Source organism: Myxocyprinus asiaticus, chromosome 41 (genome assembly GCF_019703515.2).
Source record: "Myxocyprinus asiaticus isolate MX2 ecotype Aquarium Trade chromosome 41, UBuf_Myxa_2, whole genome shotgun sequence".
In the NCBI taxonomy this organism is placed as follows: domain Eukaryota; kingdom Metazoa; phylum Chordata; class Actinopteri; order Cypriniformes; family Catostomidae; genus Myxocyprinus; species Myxocyprinus asiaticus.
The window spans coordinates 16,990,059-17,007,478 of record NC_059384.1 but is presented as its reverse complement, the minus strand read 5'-3'; the positions used below and the strand labels follow the sequence as shown (position 1 = coordinate 17,007,478).

General features: G+C 38.9%; 1 protein-coding gene across 2 annotated transcripts in view; it reads right to left on the bottom strand.

Moving 5' to 3' along the window:
* Positions 1–2,999: 2,999 nt before the first annotated feature.
* The window catches only part of LOC127432062 (mitogen-activated protein kinase kinase kinase 3-like), a 68,233-nt gene continuing 53,812 nt past the window's right edge, over positions 3,000–17,420 (bottom strand). For both annotated transcript variants that reach the window (XM_051682852.1, XM_051682853.1), the window contains 7 exons: positions 16,744–16,815; positions 15,149–15,313; positions 13,783–13,931; positions 12,825–12,956; positions 7,028–7,157; positions 6,044–6,221; positions 3,000–4,831 (listed from right to left, as the gene is read on the bottom strand). In XM_051682852.1, coding sequence (XP_051538812.1) covers positions 4,603–4,831; positions 6,044–6,221; positions 7,028–7,157; positions 12,825–12,956; positions 13,783–13,931; positions 15,149–15,313; positions 16,744–16,815 — 1,055 coding nt within the window. In that variant the 3' untranslated portion in view covers positions 3,000–4,602. The remainder of the gene's footprint in view (positions 4,832–6,043; positions 6,222–7,027; positions 7,158–12,824; positions 12,957–13,782; positions 13,932–15,148; positions 15,314–16,743; positions 16,816–17,420) is intronic.

Below are 17,420 nucleotides of genomic sequence, written 5' to 3'. Positions count from 1 at the left end.
TATAAAAAGAAAAGCATAATAGTAGAATTACCCCCTGCTCCTCTTCTTTAGTGCTGTCCTCATATTTTATGCTGTCCAGAAGAAAGTGTAGAACCTGTCTTAGGGAAGTTAAAGTGATGGGTGCCCTGGTAATGACGTGGGTCAAAGCAATGTTCTCTGTATTCCTCTGTGCTGTATTATGGAGTGAAAATGGTTTGGCATGTTTTCCAATATTTAAGCCCAACAAAGCTACTCTTTTAAATAATTATTGTTCATTTGCACAGTGTAGTCCTCAGACACAAAGGATGTACAAAGAATTACATTTATGTTTATGTTCTAAATATTTTTATTAATTTTGACAGATTTGGTCCTTCATTGAAGCATGTGGCCACACCCACTTTTACAACTACCTTCAAGCTACCCAATGAGCGTCCATATTTTGCCTCATATGCATATGTTTCGCAACTCGAACAGATGATATAAACCGAATTTGTTATTCTCAACTGTGCTTTTTTTTTTAAACGTAAATATTAATAAAAATCTCATTGAAGAGTTCAAGCTCCACCAGAACATCATATAATAAAATTTACATATATGGCTTTGTCCTGTAGCGTAGTTTGCTAAGAGACAGCATGAGGTTACCAAACATCAATCAGAAAGCGCATGCCCTTCTCGCCACAATTTCTTGTCACTGAAACGTTGTATAATACGTTAAATTCGTTATATAGTAGCATATACACTGGCAGCCAGAAGGTTGGAATAATGTACATATATTTTGCTCATATGGAAAGAAATTGGTACTTTTATTCACCAAAGTGGCATTCAACTGATCACAATGTATAGTCAGGACATTAAAAACAGGACATGATTAAACTACTTCAAAGAGTTCTCATCAAAAATCCTCCACGTGCAGCAATGACAGTTTTGCAGATCCTTGACATTCTAGCTGTCAGTTTGTCCAGATACTCAGGTGACATTTCACCCCACACTTCCTGTAGCCATAGATGTGTCTTGTCGGGCAGTTCTCACACACCTTACAATCTATCTGATCCCACAAAAGCTCAATGGGGTAAAGACTCACACTCTTTTCCAATTTGTTGTCCAATGTCTGTTTATTTGCCCACTCTAACCTTTTCTTTTTGTTTTTCTGTTTCAAAAGTGGCTTTTTCTTTGCAATTCTTCCCATAAGTCCTGCACTCCTGAGTCTTCTCTTTACTGTTGTACATGAAACTGGTGTTGAGCGGGTAGAATTCAATGAAGCTGTCAGCTGAGGACATGTGAGACATCTATTTCTCAAACTAGAGACTCTGATGAACTTATCCTCTTGTTTAGTTGTACATCTGGCCTTCCACGTCTCTTTCTGTCCTTGTTAGAGCCAGTTGTCGTTTGTCTTTGAAGACTGTAGTGTACATCTTTGTATGAAATCTTCAGTTTTATTTTTTTTGTATTTTTTTTTTTTTTGTGCAATTTCAAGCATTGTATAGCCTTCATTCCTCAAAACAAGGATTGACTGAGTTTCTAGAGAAAGTTGTTTCTTTTTTGCCATTTTTGACCTAATATTGTCCTTAAAACATACCAGTCTATTGCATACTGTGGCAACTCAAAAACAAACACAAAGACAATGTTAAGCTTCATTTAATGAACCAAATAGCTTTCAGCTGTGTTTGATATAATGGCAAGTGATTTTCTAGTACCAAATTAGCAATTTAGCATGATTACTCCAGGATAAGGTGTTGGAGTGATGGCTGCTGGAAATGGGGCCTGTCTAGATTTGATCAAAAATGAAGTTTTTCAAATAGTGATGGTGCTATTTTTTACATCAGTAATGTCCTTACTATACTTTGTGATAAGTGAAAGTACCAATTTCCTTCCGAAACAGCTAAATCTGTACATTATTCCAAACTTTTGGCCACCAGTGTACGTGATGTTAATAAATTAAATATGTTTATTTACAATGTCTAGATACGCAAGTAGCCATTGTATGCTTCTATAGATGGCCAAATCACTCAAAATTAAATCATTAAAATAATAATTTTAATAAATCATTTAATTCACAACGAAATAGTTGTTTTTTTTTTTAAGCACAAAATAATTTTAGGGTTTCGGTTATTTGGGTTAAGGTTATAATAAAAAAAACACAATGCTAAAATGAAAATGGACGCAAACTAGTGCTAAAATGAAATACATTTTTTGGTCAGTTTTTGATTTATATAGTGATTTTAATTATTAATTTAATGATTTTTATACTTTTAACAATTTCATTATGAATTTAAATATTTCTGTAAATATTTTAATATTTATTTATTTAATGTTGAGTAATTTGACCCTCCATATGCTTCACAATGTAACGGGCATAACGTTTTGTAGGTTTCGCAATAGATAACCTGTTTGTCTAGAAAGAGAAAAATACTACAACTTTACAAAAATAAGAATTTAATTTAGTAAAATATAATCAAATGACTACAAACAAAATAACCACAGGGGCTGATTTTAGACAATAGATTTATTTATTCAAATGTACAAAATCACTTACAAATGTTTTCAGGCTTTTTCATCAAGGCAACTCATAATTCTTTATTCTTAGCCCCTCAAAAACCAGTGAGGTCATTCATGTTCACTCTCATCTAAGATAATCTAAAACCCAGACCTCTCCACAATCATTATAATATACTGTGACTAAGGTACTTTGTATATAATGAAACATTATGCCAGCTCAGTACAATATGTATTTACAATACAATCATTTTCAGTAAATGTTCTTCAGCAAGTATGTCCATTTTGAGCATCATTGCATGATACCGAAACAATCTAAAGGACATCAGAATACACATTCAGTTGTAAAATGTTTAAAAAAATGACTGACCTCTCATAAAAAGAATCAGAGAAGGCACTAACTGCAACACGATGAAGTTTGTTCTTTGCTGCTGGTGTAGTTGAAGTTCTTTTGCTCAGAACGAATAATATCAATGTATAAAATTGTATCAAATTTAAAATATATTTACTTAGAGAAAGTGAAAATGACAACTAAAACCATGTTTAACATTTGTTACATTGTGAATTCATGGTATAATGAGAACAAAAATGTTTGCAAATCAGCAAACAATGATTTATTTGAGACAATAAAAAAAATAAAATAAAAAAAGCCACCAGAGGTCACAAAAACATGTTGGAGTCTAAAAAAATTAAGAAAGTGACTGTTTCAACAACACTGGTCGATAACTGAAGAGTTCTGAATTTACCAAATTCATAATTCAAGCATCCCATTGCTCTTTGGTTGTATTCGACTGACCGAACAGTACAAGAATGCTAACACACCAGCCACTGTATTCCTTGCTGAAATATTGCTTTGATATTTTAGGGTACTTTTTACAATAATACAAAAAGTTTGGTATTGTCATTCCAAACATTTGAATAAAAAAGAAATGTATAAAAATATTTACTGAATCTCAGCTGATTATTCTATGTGCTGTTACTCTATGCATGAATCAAAGAGTGCAATGGGAATGTTTTTAAATTGATTAACTCTGGGTAAAGAGTAGCAATTAACTAAAACTTTACATTTTATAAAAAGATGTTTATACAGTCTTCATTAGCTGAAAAGACATGTAGACATGAAGAAAATAAAACACATTTCTCTGTCTTATAGACTCACCACTTTGGTGGTTGCAAATGCCTTATCTGTGTCATTCTTATTTGGTTAGATTCTAACCATCAAACACAGTAATCTTATCAAAAATTACTCAAATGAGTATTGTACAGTACATATATCGCTATCTATTTGCTCCACAAGGTCTTTCAATTGCACTATGTTCAAAGGATTGGACCCAGGGATTCAGAAGTACATGAGCCATAATAAAACTCTCTTTTTCTGACCAACTGAAAAAATTCTGTTAAATTTAAAAAGATCATATATATTTAAATCTCCTCCACAGGGTTTAAAATGACACTCTAATACAGTATATGTGTGCCAAATTCAGAACGTGTGATTTGTCCAGCCACCCCTGCAGTATCTCAGAGCATTTGTGGCTTGACCTCAGGGGATCAGAGAATGTCAACTAGCAGTAATGTATGTAAACTGTCTGATTCGAAGCAGTATGCTTTACACAATGACATTTTGAAGCATTGTTATCTTAACTAAATAGGTAACAATTTTTCCATTCTGTACAAGTAGGGATGAGCATTTTGGTCATCTTTACTGCTTGTGCACTTGGATTTGCGTGAGTTTAGTTTGTGCTTTTTTTTTAATGTTGGTCTATGTATAAATGTATCAGACAAAGTGCTGGAACTTAAGCCATACTATGGTGTACTAGCACAGCTGCTGCAATCCCTAGCCATACAAGATGGTTAACAAGATAACAAAGCGCTATCAGTTTTTATGTATTTGCTGTCCCCAGTTTTCCTCAGTGCTGCATCTTATCATGATATTAGAACCTTTTTTCAACCTGTGTTCGATCAGGGAGATCTGCGACACACATTGTCTCTTTATGGGCTAGTTTGTTCTCAGTTGGCTGGTTGGAGGGTTTCTCCGGTCCCTGGAAGGCAGACTGGTGATTGTCCATGTGAAGGTGAATGTTAATCCCTAGGCATTCCAGAAAGCCCCTCATTTGTAAGAGGGCGACAGTCTCAGAAGGCACCCTGGACAAAAGGGTGACTGAGAAGCCCCTCGGCAGTGGGTCGCCATTTCTCCTCCACAAAGACTTGCCGTAGTAAGTCCCTGCATGCGTCAGACACGCCCTCAGGCAGGTTTGGTTTAGTGGGCTGAGTTGCGATCTTGAAAATGGCTGCCATTGCTTCATATTCAGCCCATGGGGGTTTTTGCGTTAGCATCTCTACAACTGTGCAAGCCACACTCCTAAGAGAGCAATAGAGATGTAAGGGAGGGTTAGCTTACAATAAAACTATATACAGGGTTCCCACAACATTTGACAAGTGATTTTCCATGACTAGTTCATGATTTTTCCAGTCGTTTGCAATTACTTGATATGGATTTTTAACAAACATCTCACAGATATGGTGCTCGCGAAGAGCAATTTCTAGCCGATGTAGAGAAAGAAAACAAATGCCCACACACTTATTAAAACTCGATTAAAAAAAAAAAGATGTTTCGACAGATTATCGGTTGAAGTGTCGCTTTTTCCAAATAAAACCTTATCGGTTGAATTGAGAACTTTTTCAATTAAAATATATTTGTTGGAAATGTAGCTTTTTTTTTTTCTTTTTTTTTAAAAATAAAACCTTATCAGTCAAAACATTTTATTTCAAAACATTTTTTTCAAATAAACATTAATCAGTAAAAACTGCACTTTTTAAAACTAAATTAAACCTAACTGGTCGCAACTTTGCTTTTTCCAAATTAAACCTAATCAGTCGAAATGTTGCTTTTCTAAAAAACAACAACAATTAATGTCTAAAAAATGTCACTTGTCAAATTAAATCTATTTTGTCAAAACATCACTTTTAACAGTGTGCGGACATCTATTTCCATTTTCTGCATTTGTTACTTTTTGTACTGGACCTGTACCCAGGGCTGCATTAATACACAGGTTTACCTGGGCTTAACCCCCGGGGCCACGTCACGGCATATGCCACCCAACGTTCATGGGAGGATGCGTATGTGAACGCATTCAGCGGGAGACGCTGATGTAAACACGGAGATGGTGCGCAACAGCGAAATGTGTCCGTGTAGCGCATGGTCAGAGTAACAACTTCCGGCGACTGGCTGGGCCCAGCAAAACTGTAAGCCCCGGGACCCCAGAGTACCTTAAAGTGGCCCTGCTTGTAGCCACTTTGGGTTTGGATGTGCACACTTACCTGAAGCTTTTCTACAATTTCTAGCCGATTAAATATTTTAAAGCTTATAATATTTCCATGACTTTTCAATATTTTATTAATTTACATGACTTTTCCATACCTGGAAATCTCAATTTTAACACTCTGATGCATTAATTATTAAATCACAATGGACATTTTTTTTTATCTGTATCTAAAATGAGCATCTAAACAAGAAGTAAACACTAAACAATCATGTTCTGTCTTCCTGGTGATAAAATACATCTGATCTTACCAGATGTCTGCTTTACGTCCATATCCTTCTCCATTAATAACTTCCGGGCTCATCCAGTAGGGGGTGCCAGTGACTGATTTGATTCCCGTCCCTGACATGCATATGGTTTGAATGCGCTTGCTAGCTCCAAAATCTCCCAGCTTCACATTTCCGGAGGAATCCCTCAGAATGTTAGCGCCTGTGAGGAAACACATGTAGATCAAGTTACATCAACCAGACGCACATTTATGTTTGTCTACCCAAGTACATAAAATTATAAGATGCCTATGGTTGTTAAGTTTGAGACACATTGATCTTTCTTCCCACGCCTCTAGTCGGAGTAATTTTCCATTGGAGGTGGCCCTACACAGCCGTGTTGCCTGTGAGATTTGTGGTTGTTTGAGTAGTGACTAATTTGAGCCAGCCACAAGATTTCCACACCCTGGAAGTCTTACTATATAGTGAATGGAACAGTAAGACAGAACACGAGAGAGTGTAGGAAACAAGAGGAAGGAGAGAGACTTCTTCCTTTGTGGCTCACACTTCTTGTGGATATTTCCAATAGGATCTTCACTTTGTTATGGGAATGACAGACCATACTGGTCACACATAAATCAAACAGGTTTATTTTGGCTTGTTTGCTGTCTAATTTTTCATTAAGTGAGAGGGAGTCTCTGCGTGTAGTAATGCAGACATTGTCTGGTAAGGAGATTTGATTTAAAAGGTGTGTTTAATACCTTCACTTAAAAAAATACCAAAGAGATTGCCTGGTAATTCTCATTGGTAGAAGTCACAAGCCTGGGGACCATTTAGCTTAATGTCTGGAGGAATTGCTTTCCCCCTTGCTATTTTTGGCACTACCTAAAGGAAGGAATGTTGTCTAACATAAGTCCGAGCCAAACCAAAGTTATTTCACCTAATGTCTAAAAAGAAATGTGTTTTAAGCAGTCTGGTGCAAGTGAGCTTGATGAAAACCTCTTGTGGTGTATGTTTAGTCAAATATACCTTTGATGTCTCTGTGTACGATCATGTTGCTGTGCAAATAGTGGACTCCCTGGAGGATCTGTCTGGTGTATCTGCGGGTGACTTTCTCGGTTAGTGCTCCATATGCCTTCAGCTGGTCTTTTATAGAGCCCTGGATACACATGGACACAGACTAATCATAGTGTAAAGAGTGCAATTAACCGAATATTTTGTAATATATATTCAGCTATACAATAAAAACTATATGCATGTATTTTATTCCCTATAAGCAGAGAGAATTATAAAGATTTAATAGGTAAATTAAAAACAGATTCAAAACTGTTTACTAAAGGATACACTACTATGGAAAATAGATTAAACAGACTAGTCGAATTCGACTCAACTAGTTGACTATTGAAAATCAGTAGTCATGCAATCCCTAATGGAAAGCTCTTTCTGGTTCCCTCATTGCTAACGTTTAGTGTATTTTTTTTAAATCTCCATCCAAAATGTAATATTATATAAAGAGACCTTTTGTATACAAATAACATTTTTTATTACTTTTTAAAACAGGATATATAAGTGTGGAGTAAATGCATTCATGAATTACAATGTATTTAATTTTTACAGAATATATAAATTATTTCATAATGTATTTGTAAAACATATTAAACTTATTTATTAAATATAATCTTTATAAAGGTATAAAAATGTGTAGAAATATTATTATTATATCATATTTTAATAAAATATTTTAATTAAAATAACACTTTAATAAAACAAATATATTTTAATATATATATATATATATATTAATCTTTAATATATTTATTTGATAATCTATTTAATAGTCTTAATAATCTTAATTTTAATTTTGATTATCAATTATCAAGACGGCCGTTTGTTGTTCACAGTGAAGTATGTTTAGAATTGTTTACAAAACCAGAGCTGGAAGTGTTTGGTTTGTCAAAATTTTTTGAAAAAAACTAATCATAGTTCCAAACTTCCTGACAGTATGTCTGAGTTTCCTTGAAACACTGGCTCAAACCGGCTCACAAAGTTCATATTTCCTCAACTTTCCTGTTTACACCACTTGGTTTGGAAACAATGTGTCCTCAAGGACTACATCGAGAAACACCTGTGACGCAAACTACAATAAGAGAAACCACAATGTCTTCCTAGTAGTTATACATTTGTACAGCTCCCTCCTGTCACAAAATGCAGAGGCAGGACCCGACTGCAGAGTAAAAAGGGGATTTATTTATAAAAAACAAAAACCATCATAAACTCCCACAAGAGGGAAAAATAAACAAACTACCCCAAAGGGGAAAAACACAAAGTGAATAATCTAGGCGGGGGAAACAGGGAACAGGACCAACCAGACTGGGCTATGGGAACCAGGGAAGGAGGAAATAGACCGACTGACAGGACCGACATGAGAGAACCAACAAGACAGGAAACAAGACAAAAAGGCAATGGACAGCAAACACGAGGAGACTAAAATAGGGAGAGAAATCTTGTCAAATTAATACAAAATTCAATTAAAATAAAATAAATCAACAGGTTAACAAGACAGGGCAGGTGTGACTATTAAACTGATAATGGGCAAACAAGGAGGTAGGGCATGACGTAAGACAGAGAGACATGCAGCGATTCAGAAACCAAACAAAGCCACGTGCTCTCACAACAAAACACCTGAATGGCATGAGCGCACATCACCAAGACAGGAGGCAATATACGCCCATGCCAACCAACAAACAAGACGAGAGAATGCATAGCAATGCCAAACAAAGCGATGCCACGCATTCTCACACTAAACGAAACCTGAGCGTACATTGCGAGGCAAACGCCACGTGATGCACGCAACAGGTGACAAAAACAAGACAGGTGCAAGAGTTCGGCCACACACACACCCGACACCTAAGACCGAAGTGACCGAACCTCAGCACAACATGAAGACAGTTTGTGACCCGGGCGACACCCGTGTTAGCAAGAGACAGACAAACTATTGACGCAAGTGCATGCTGCAAAGAAGACATGAGCGCGATGCACCCATGTTAATAAAAGACAGACATGGAGCACAAGTGTCCGGATCTGACACAGACCAAAACCGATCCAGACACCGTGCTCCCGACATGAAACAAGGCAGACCGAAGAGCACCCAGCAGGGAATACAACTGAAACAGTGCGCTCACACAAAGACAGACAACGAAACACAAGACAGACATGGGACAATAAAGCCACTGTCCTGTCAGACAAAAAACAGGCTGAAAGAGTGGCAGGACCGTGACATATCCCCCCACCCCCCCCACCTCCTGGTATCCCAAAACGGGAACATCAAACAATACACAAAACAAACATAATGAGCACTAACTTAAAACATAAAACACAACAGAAAGGGAGGGAACTTAAGGAAAGGGGCGGGGTTAGGCGGCCTGGGAAGAGGCCTCAGGGCAGGGGCGGGGTTAGGCGGCCTGGGAAGAGGCCTCAGGGCAGAGGCAGTGTCTGGCGGCCTGGGAGGAGGCCTCAGGGCAAAGGCAGGGTCTGGCGGCCTGGGAGGAGGCCTCAGGGCAAAGGCAGGGTCTGGCGGCCTGGGAGGAGGCCTCAGGGCAAAGGCAGGGTCTGGCGGCCTGGGAGGAGGCCTCAGGGCAAAGGCAGGGTCTGGCGGCCTGGGAGGAGGCCTCAGGGCAAAGGCAGGGTCTGGCGGCCTGGGAGGAGGCCTCAGGGCAAAGGCAGGGTCTGGCGGCCTGGGAGGAGGCCTCAGGGCAAAGGCAGGGTCTGGCAGCCTGGGAGGAGGCCTCAGGGCAAAGGCAGGGTCTGGCGGCCTGGGAGGAGGCCTCAGGGCAGAGGGGACAGTGTACTGCGCTGGACGCGGCAGGGGAACGGCCTCCATGGCCGTGAACACCGGCAGAGACTGGGGAACAGTCTCCTTGGTTGTGAGCACAGGCAGGGACAGGGGAACAGTCTCAGTGGCTGTGAGCACAGACAATAAAAGTGGAATGACCTACATGGTCATTGGCACTGGCAGTGATGGGGGAACAGCCGTTGTGGCTGTGAGCACAGGCAGTGACAGGGCAATGGCCTCTGTGGCCGGGAGCGCTGCCAGCGAATGGGGAACAGCCTCCGCGACCCAGGCACGCAACGCAAATGCAACGTGCACCCGTGTTCGCAAGAGACCGACAAACTACTGACACGAGTGCATGCTGCCAAGATGACATAAGCGCTATGCACCCATGTCAATAAAACAGACATGGAGCACGAGTGTCCGGATCCCGACACAGACTGAAACCAAACCAGACAGGAAGTCAGGATCCAGACACCGTGCTCCCGACATGAAACAAGACAGACCAAAGAGCACACGGCAGGGAATACAACTAAAACCGTGCGCTCACACAAAGACAGACAACGAAACACAAGACAGACATGGGACGATAATGCCACGGTCCTGTCAGACAAAAACCCAGACTGACAGAGTGACAGGACCGTGACACTTCCAAGTAGTAATACATTTGTATTTTTAAAGGGATAGTTCACCCAAAAATAAAAATTCTGTTTTTATTTACTCGCCCTCATATAGAGGTTAACATTCAACCTAATGTCTCCTTTTGTGTTCCAAGAAAGTATTATGGGTTGAAACAACATGTTAAAAATTATGACAGATTTTTCTGTTTTAGTATCACAATGTCCTTCATTAAAACTAACCAATGCATTATTGTGCATCATGGCAATATTCTGATCTCTGTCTGTACATCATTACCCAATACATTTCCCCAATGTAACCCTGTTCCACCTCCTACTCAATCTCAAACTCTTTCTCTCCTATTCTATTCTTCTATTTCCTTCACCTCACTCTTATCAGGGCTCTGCAGTGGTGTGCAGGGGCTGGTAGCTTTGGCTCTGAGCAGTGATGCCAGAGACCTCTGTGAAAAATACAAATTCCCCTTTTCCAGACAATATGTGACTGAGACACTAAGAGTCTCTGTGCATATTAAAATGCGGCTGACTTATGGGACAGACCACGTCTGACGCTCTATAAAGACACTCATTTGGCAAGAAAATGAACTCATAAAACTGTGGTTGTGCTGACAAAGAACACTGTGGATATGTTTGTGGGCCAATGACATTTTGGCGTGGGTTTGTAATTACTTGGAAAATGCAGATTCATTTTATGTTTAACAATGTAGTTTTTTTTTAAATCTAAGATGGTGTTATTGCTGTTATTGTTTTGTACCAGAGTAAAAGGTGAAGTGTGTCATTTCTGTGCCACTAGTGTCACCAAACATAATTGTGAAAATAACTAAATAGGTAAAGTTCTTCAAGATAGATAGATAGAGAGACAGATAGATAGAAAAAGTTAGAAAGACAGACAGACAGATAGAAAAATGGATAAAAATCTAGATAGACAGATAGAGAGACAGACAGATGATAGATAGATCTAGGTTTTGTGTGGGTTTGTTTCATTTGGAAGTTTTTGACCATTCACGAACATTCCATTGGCTTGTTTAAAGATTCTGTCAATGCAAGTATATGGGATTTCTGATAATCCGCTACAGAAAAAAACTGTTTGTTTGATCACTTAGAAAAGAGATAGCAAAAGCTTGAACCAATGTTGCTGTGTCGTGCTGTTTGGATGCTCAAACAATCAAAGCAATATTTTGATAGCACCACAGAGCCATAGTTTATACTTTTTGGGGAAATCAACATACAAATGGCTTACTTGTTTTAATTAGGATAGGAGAAAGTATTTTAACATCCATAAAATTACACACTTCACCTTTAGGCCTGCTGTAACCTGCACAAATAAAATACTCATCATGAGGATACAATAATAGCAAGATTTTGGGGTCTGAAAATAATGTGCGTGATTCTAAGGGTAAATACAGCTGAAGTCAGAAGTTTACATACACGGCCATAAAAAAGCCAGACTTCAGTTTGCAAGTGCTCATGGGGACAAAAATCTTACTTATTAAAATGTCCTCTGGTCTGATGAAACAAAAATTTAACTATTTGGCCATAATGACCATCATTTGTTTGGAGGAAAAAGGGTGATGCTTGCAAGCCAAAGAACACCATTCCAACCGTGAAGCATGGAGGTGGCAGCATCATGTTGTGGGGATGCTTTGCTGCAGGAGTGACTGGTGCACTTCATAAAAAGATGGCATCATGAGGAAGGAAAATTATGTGGATATATTGAAGCAACATCTCAAGACATCAGCCAGGAAGTTAAACCTCAGACGCAAATGGGTCTTCCAAATGGACAATGACCCCAAGCATACCTCCAAAATTATGACAAAATGGCTCAAAGTCAAGGTACTGGAGTGGTCATCACAAAGCCCTGACCTCAATCCGACAGAAAATTTGTGGGCAGAACTGAAAAAGCATGTGCGAGCAAGGAGGCCTACAAACCTGACTTACACCAGTTCTGTCTGGAGGAATGGGCCAAAATTCCAGCAACTTATTGTGAGAAGCTTGTGGAAGGCTACCCAAAATGTTTGACCTAAGTTACACAATTTAAAGGCAATGCTACCAAATACTAACAAAATGTATGTAAACTTCTGACCCACTGGGAATGTGATGAAAGAAATAAAAGCCGAAAGAAATAATTCTATCTACTTTTATTCTGACATTTCACATTCTTAAAAAAGTAGTGATCCTAACTGACCTAAGACAGGGAATGTTTTCTATGATTAAATGTCAGAAATTGTAAAAAACTGAGTTTAAATGTATTTGGTTACTGTGTATGTAAACTTCTGACTTCAACTGTATCTCACAATCCCGCCAACAAACGAACCCACCAAAATACAAGCACAACAAACTCTGTGTGTGTGACTGTACACACCCCTGGCATGAATTCCACGAAGATGGACAGCTTTTTCTGCACCAGATCACGCAAACAGCCATAGTACTGTACAATACGCTCATGACGAAGATTCTTCAAGAGCTGAATCTCACACTCCAGTGCATTCACTTCCTGTGGATAGAAAAATGAGCAGAAAGTAAGAAAAACACCTTTTCTAAATTCCTAAAAGTCTCTTCAGAGCATAAATACATTTACAAAAAAGTGCCAGAAAGTGTCATGGTACATGTACAGTGATTTCTTTTTTTTTTTAGGAAAGCACCATGGTAGTACCATGCTTTTTTGGGCATGCACACTGGTTTTACCATGTTTTTTGGGCATGCACCATGGTAGTACCATGTTTTTTTGGGCACGCACACTGGTAGTACCATGTTTTTTGCACATGCACACTGGTAGTACCATGCTTTTTTGGGCAAGCACCATGGTAGTACCATGTGTTTTGGCCATGCACCCTGGTAGTACCATGCTTTTTTGGGCATGCACCATGGTAGTACCATGTTTTTTGGACATGCACCACAGTACTACAATGTTTTTTGGGCAAACACCATGGTAGTACCATGTTTTTTTTTTGGGCATGCACCCTGGTAGTACCATGCTTTTTTGGGCATGCACCCTGGCAAGTACTATGTTTTTTGGGCATGCACCCTGGTAGTGCCATGCTTTTTTGTTTTTGGGGTGTGTACCAATACCATGGTACTACCATGGTGCATGCCCAAAAAACATGGTACTACCATGGTATTGTTGGAAGTACCTTTTGAGTACCATATAAATAAATACTGCCAGATTAATTTCAGTGTCATGGTATACTGTATATCAAAGTACTATGGTATCATCATCTGATACCATCAGTGAACTAAGGTACTCCTACAGTACTTTTTTGTACAGTCCCTATCTCCTGTTGTGCACCGATTTTAAGCAGTTTAGTATTGTGCTTGCTTACTCTGCTTGTCTCCTGACAGTCAGGGTCAAAGGGCACCTGCTTGGCTGCAAGCTCGCGTCCTGTGTCGACATCGTAGCAAAGGTAGACCTCGCCGAAGGCTCCTCGACCAAGGAGTTTCCCTTGACGCCAGTTTACCGGAGCCCTTGGGGCTGTGGGTTAGAAGAATCAGTTAACCTCACTAGCACGCCACACATTGTAACTCAAACCAGACCAAATCACACACTCAGACTTGCTGACGACACTGAGTCAAACCACAACTGTATTTATCCTGAATGTTATACTGATTTACACTTTTGATTTAATAGCAAATGTTCTGCACTCAAACAATAAACTAAGATTTAAGGGAACAGACAGGCAGGCAGTGAGCTACTGGCAGTCGCTGAGAGTCTCCTAAACTTAAATCCTAATGTCTCTCTTCACTCAATACTCAATATTACACACCTGAATATTGCTTCTTTAAATCACGGCCAAGTCACACTTAAGAAAATTCTTGTGGATGTTTTTTTTTTTTTATGTTTCAATACAATTTCTCAGAGTTTGGCCAAGCTCTGAATATCACCCCTTTTTTAGAACATGCTACACACACAATAACACAAGCATTAAGGGGTCACTCTGTGTCCAAATCTGTCTATGATTTCAATATTTCTGCTATTGTTCTATATCCTTAGTTGCATGGATCTAATTATGAGATTAACTTTAGGTCTGAATTCAGTTCATCTAAACCCTAGTCTAGAAAACACACTGTGATTCACCACTTGAAGATTTACACATTTCTCAAACTCATTTGCTACTTATTCTATGACAGACACATTGGCGACTGTCAGCATTTATGATCATCTTAATCAGTGCACAAAGACCTCTCTGCCACCATCATGTAATTAGCATGTATTTCAATGATATTTGACATCAAGCCAGTTGAACTAGTGTGTTTAGCTGAACTCTCTTTTCACTCTAGAGATTGTTGTGCGTGAAAATCCCAGGAGATCAGCAGTTCCAGAAATACTCAAACCATCCCGTCTTGCACCAACAATCAAGCCACGGTCTAAATCACTGAGATCACATTTTATCCCCATTCTGATGGTTTATGTGAACATTTGAACATTAACTGAAGCTCCTGACCCATATCTGCCTGATTATATACATTACACTGCTGCCTCACGATTGGCTGATTAGATAATCGCATTAATAAGAAGATGTACAGGTGTACCTAGTAAAGTATACAGTATATATACACATACAGTATATACATATTCTACATTCATGATTCAAATGTTACATAGTTAAACTGTTTTGGAGACAAGTGTAACTTTTTTAAGTGAGTGTGTGAGTTTCTGTATACAGTATGAATGTGTATATAGACTCTCACATTTGGGAGAGTTGCGCTGGCTGCTTTTCTCAGTCCAGCTGATAGATTGCTGATCTCCACTGTACAGCAAAGTGCTTTCTCCATTATAGCTGCGTGTACAGCTGGACGGGACCAGCTGAAACAGGTTTTCCTGGGGCATAAAACTTCGAGGGAAAGTCCTTCGACCTGAACATATACACAGAAACACGCATTTTAGATTTATTTGACATAACAATCATAGAATATTTACAGCTATGCATATGTATGCACATTTAATAGTTTGGACACCAACTTGAGTGTTTGTTTTTCAAATCCCCCTCAAATAAGATAAATTAAAATAATTATTTGCAGACAGTGTGACCTCATGATCTGATTACTGATCCGAAATGTCTAACGTTCCACACTTTAAGGCACATGCAATTAACATGTCACACCACATGTTAAAAACAAGCATCTTTACATTCCCTCTCTCCCTTTCTCCAGTCCTCCCTATCGCTCTTTTCTATTCCCTTCTCTCTCACTTCCCGTATCAACCTTTCCACAAGGCAGGAAACTGCTCTCAGTGCAGTGTTTTGCAATGGTTAATGTGCCCCATTAGGGGAAATACAAATAACTCACACACCAGATTTTTAATACACTCAGTTCTGATCTCAGCACACAGGAAACTCAAATCATGCTGGCCAAGCTCATGGCCATTGGATTCTTGTAGATCTGCCTACAGCCCTGCAGGGCTGAGTCTCTTTAGCACTACCAGTATGTAATATGACAAAAGTTTGGTATTGTGGTGGTGACAGCTTAACAACTTAAGAATCTGGGCTGTAAAGGCAGGTTTGATTCCAAGCAGAAGAACTACAGCGAACAAATCTCTGCTTTGTGCCACTGAGCAATGCCCTCTATGCTATGACACTCCAGAGGGACTGTCCCAGCAATTAGTGAATTGTATGTTGCTTTGGATAAAAAAGCATGAGCTAAATGTTAACCAAAGAATTAATTAGCTAATTAGGTGCTTTGGGAGTTGAAGAGAGCTTCCAAATACCAGACTGGAAGTTTTTCGCTCTCAGGAACAATTTTCTTGCAGACTTTTGCATGGTTGCATTATGAAAACATAATGGTGCCATTATGAAAGAGAAACAAAACATATTTTCACTATAATTCCAATTGTTTAAAACACTTATGCAACAACCAAGCCCAGACCGAATCTGCAGACTTATTCCACATCTTCTGTGCTGATTTTGGGGAAAATATGCAGAATCCTGCAGAATGGATTTAAACATGACTGTGTTAAACAGAGAGCATAATTAAATTAGACAAAATGCACATGCATGGGATAATTTTGCAGAATTCTGCAGGCACCAATTCTGTATGTGTCTGGCAATAACTAATGGTGAAATGACTGGCAGCAGTGCAGATTAGATTACAATTCTCACCAGCTATTCATTCAGATTGATTACAGATACATTTAATCTTTAAATTTGTACAGTGTAGGCAGCTCTAATACAACTGAATAAAGTTCATAAATCCTTTCAGATTAATTAATGAAACATACATAGTCACTGTTTTCCTTTGTTATGAATAGCATGATAACACAAGCATTGTTCTGGTAAAGGACATCTTACCATCACCATAGTCTTTACAACGACTGGACACATGGAACTGGCGTGGGAAGGTGCCATGTTTCCCATGTCGTCCTGCAGGTGGAGCAGTGAGATACATGCCAGTTACTAACATTCAATACAAGAGCTATGGTTTCACACACAAGCTTTAATATTTTTTATTCACAGAAAACAGCATATATTAATAATCAAAGTGATCAGAGCATTTGATATTAGATGATGTGATGCAATGGGCTTTCTTTAGTAGTGAGGAGGAGCTCTTCATTGAAAACTAGAATGCTCCCATTAAAAACATAAATTCATCCCAGACATTTCTTTGAAATTCATCCTTACATTTGTCCTGTAAATAAAGAGAATGAGAACATGAGAAAGAGAAACAAAGACAGAAAGAAAAAAAGAAAGAGAGTGAAAGACTAAGAAACATTTGCAAAAAGAGAAAAAGAGTCAGATTAAGATGGGGAAAGAATGATCAGGACAGATTTAGTGGCTGTGTGTAAACACAAGCAGGGGTCCCGTCTAGTTCTGAGGGCTTCTTGCCTGAGCACAAGCACTGTGTTTTGAGGACGCATGCAATTGAAAGCAGCTGTTGTATGAGCTGACTGCCTCCCCACGCGCTGTTTGCAGCACGTCTCCCAGGGCAACCTAGTGATTTGCTCCGTTTAGAAGGAATGCGCAGAGGA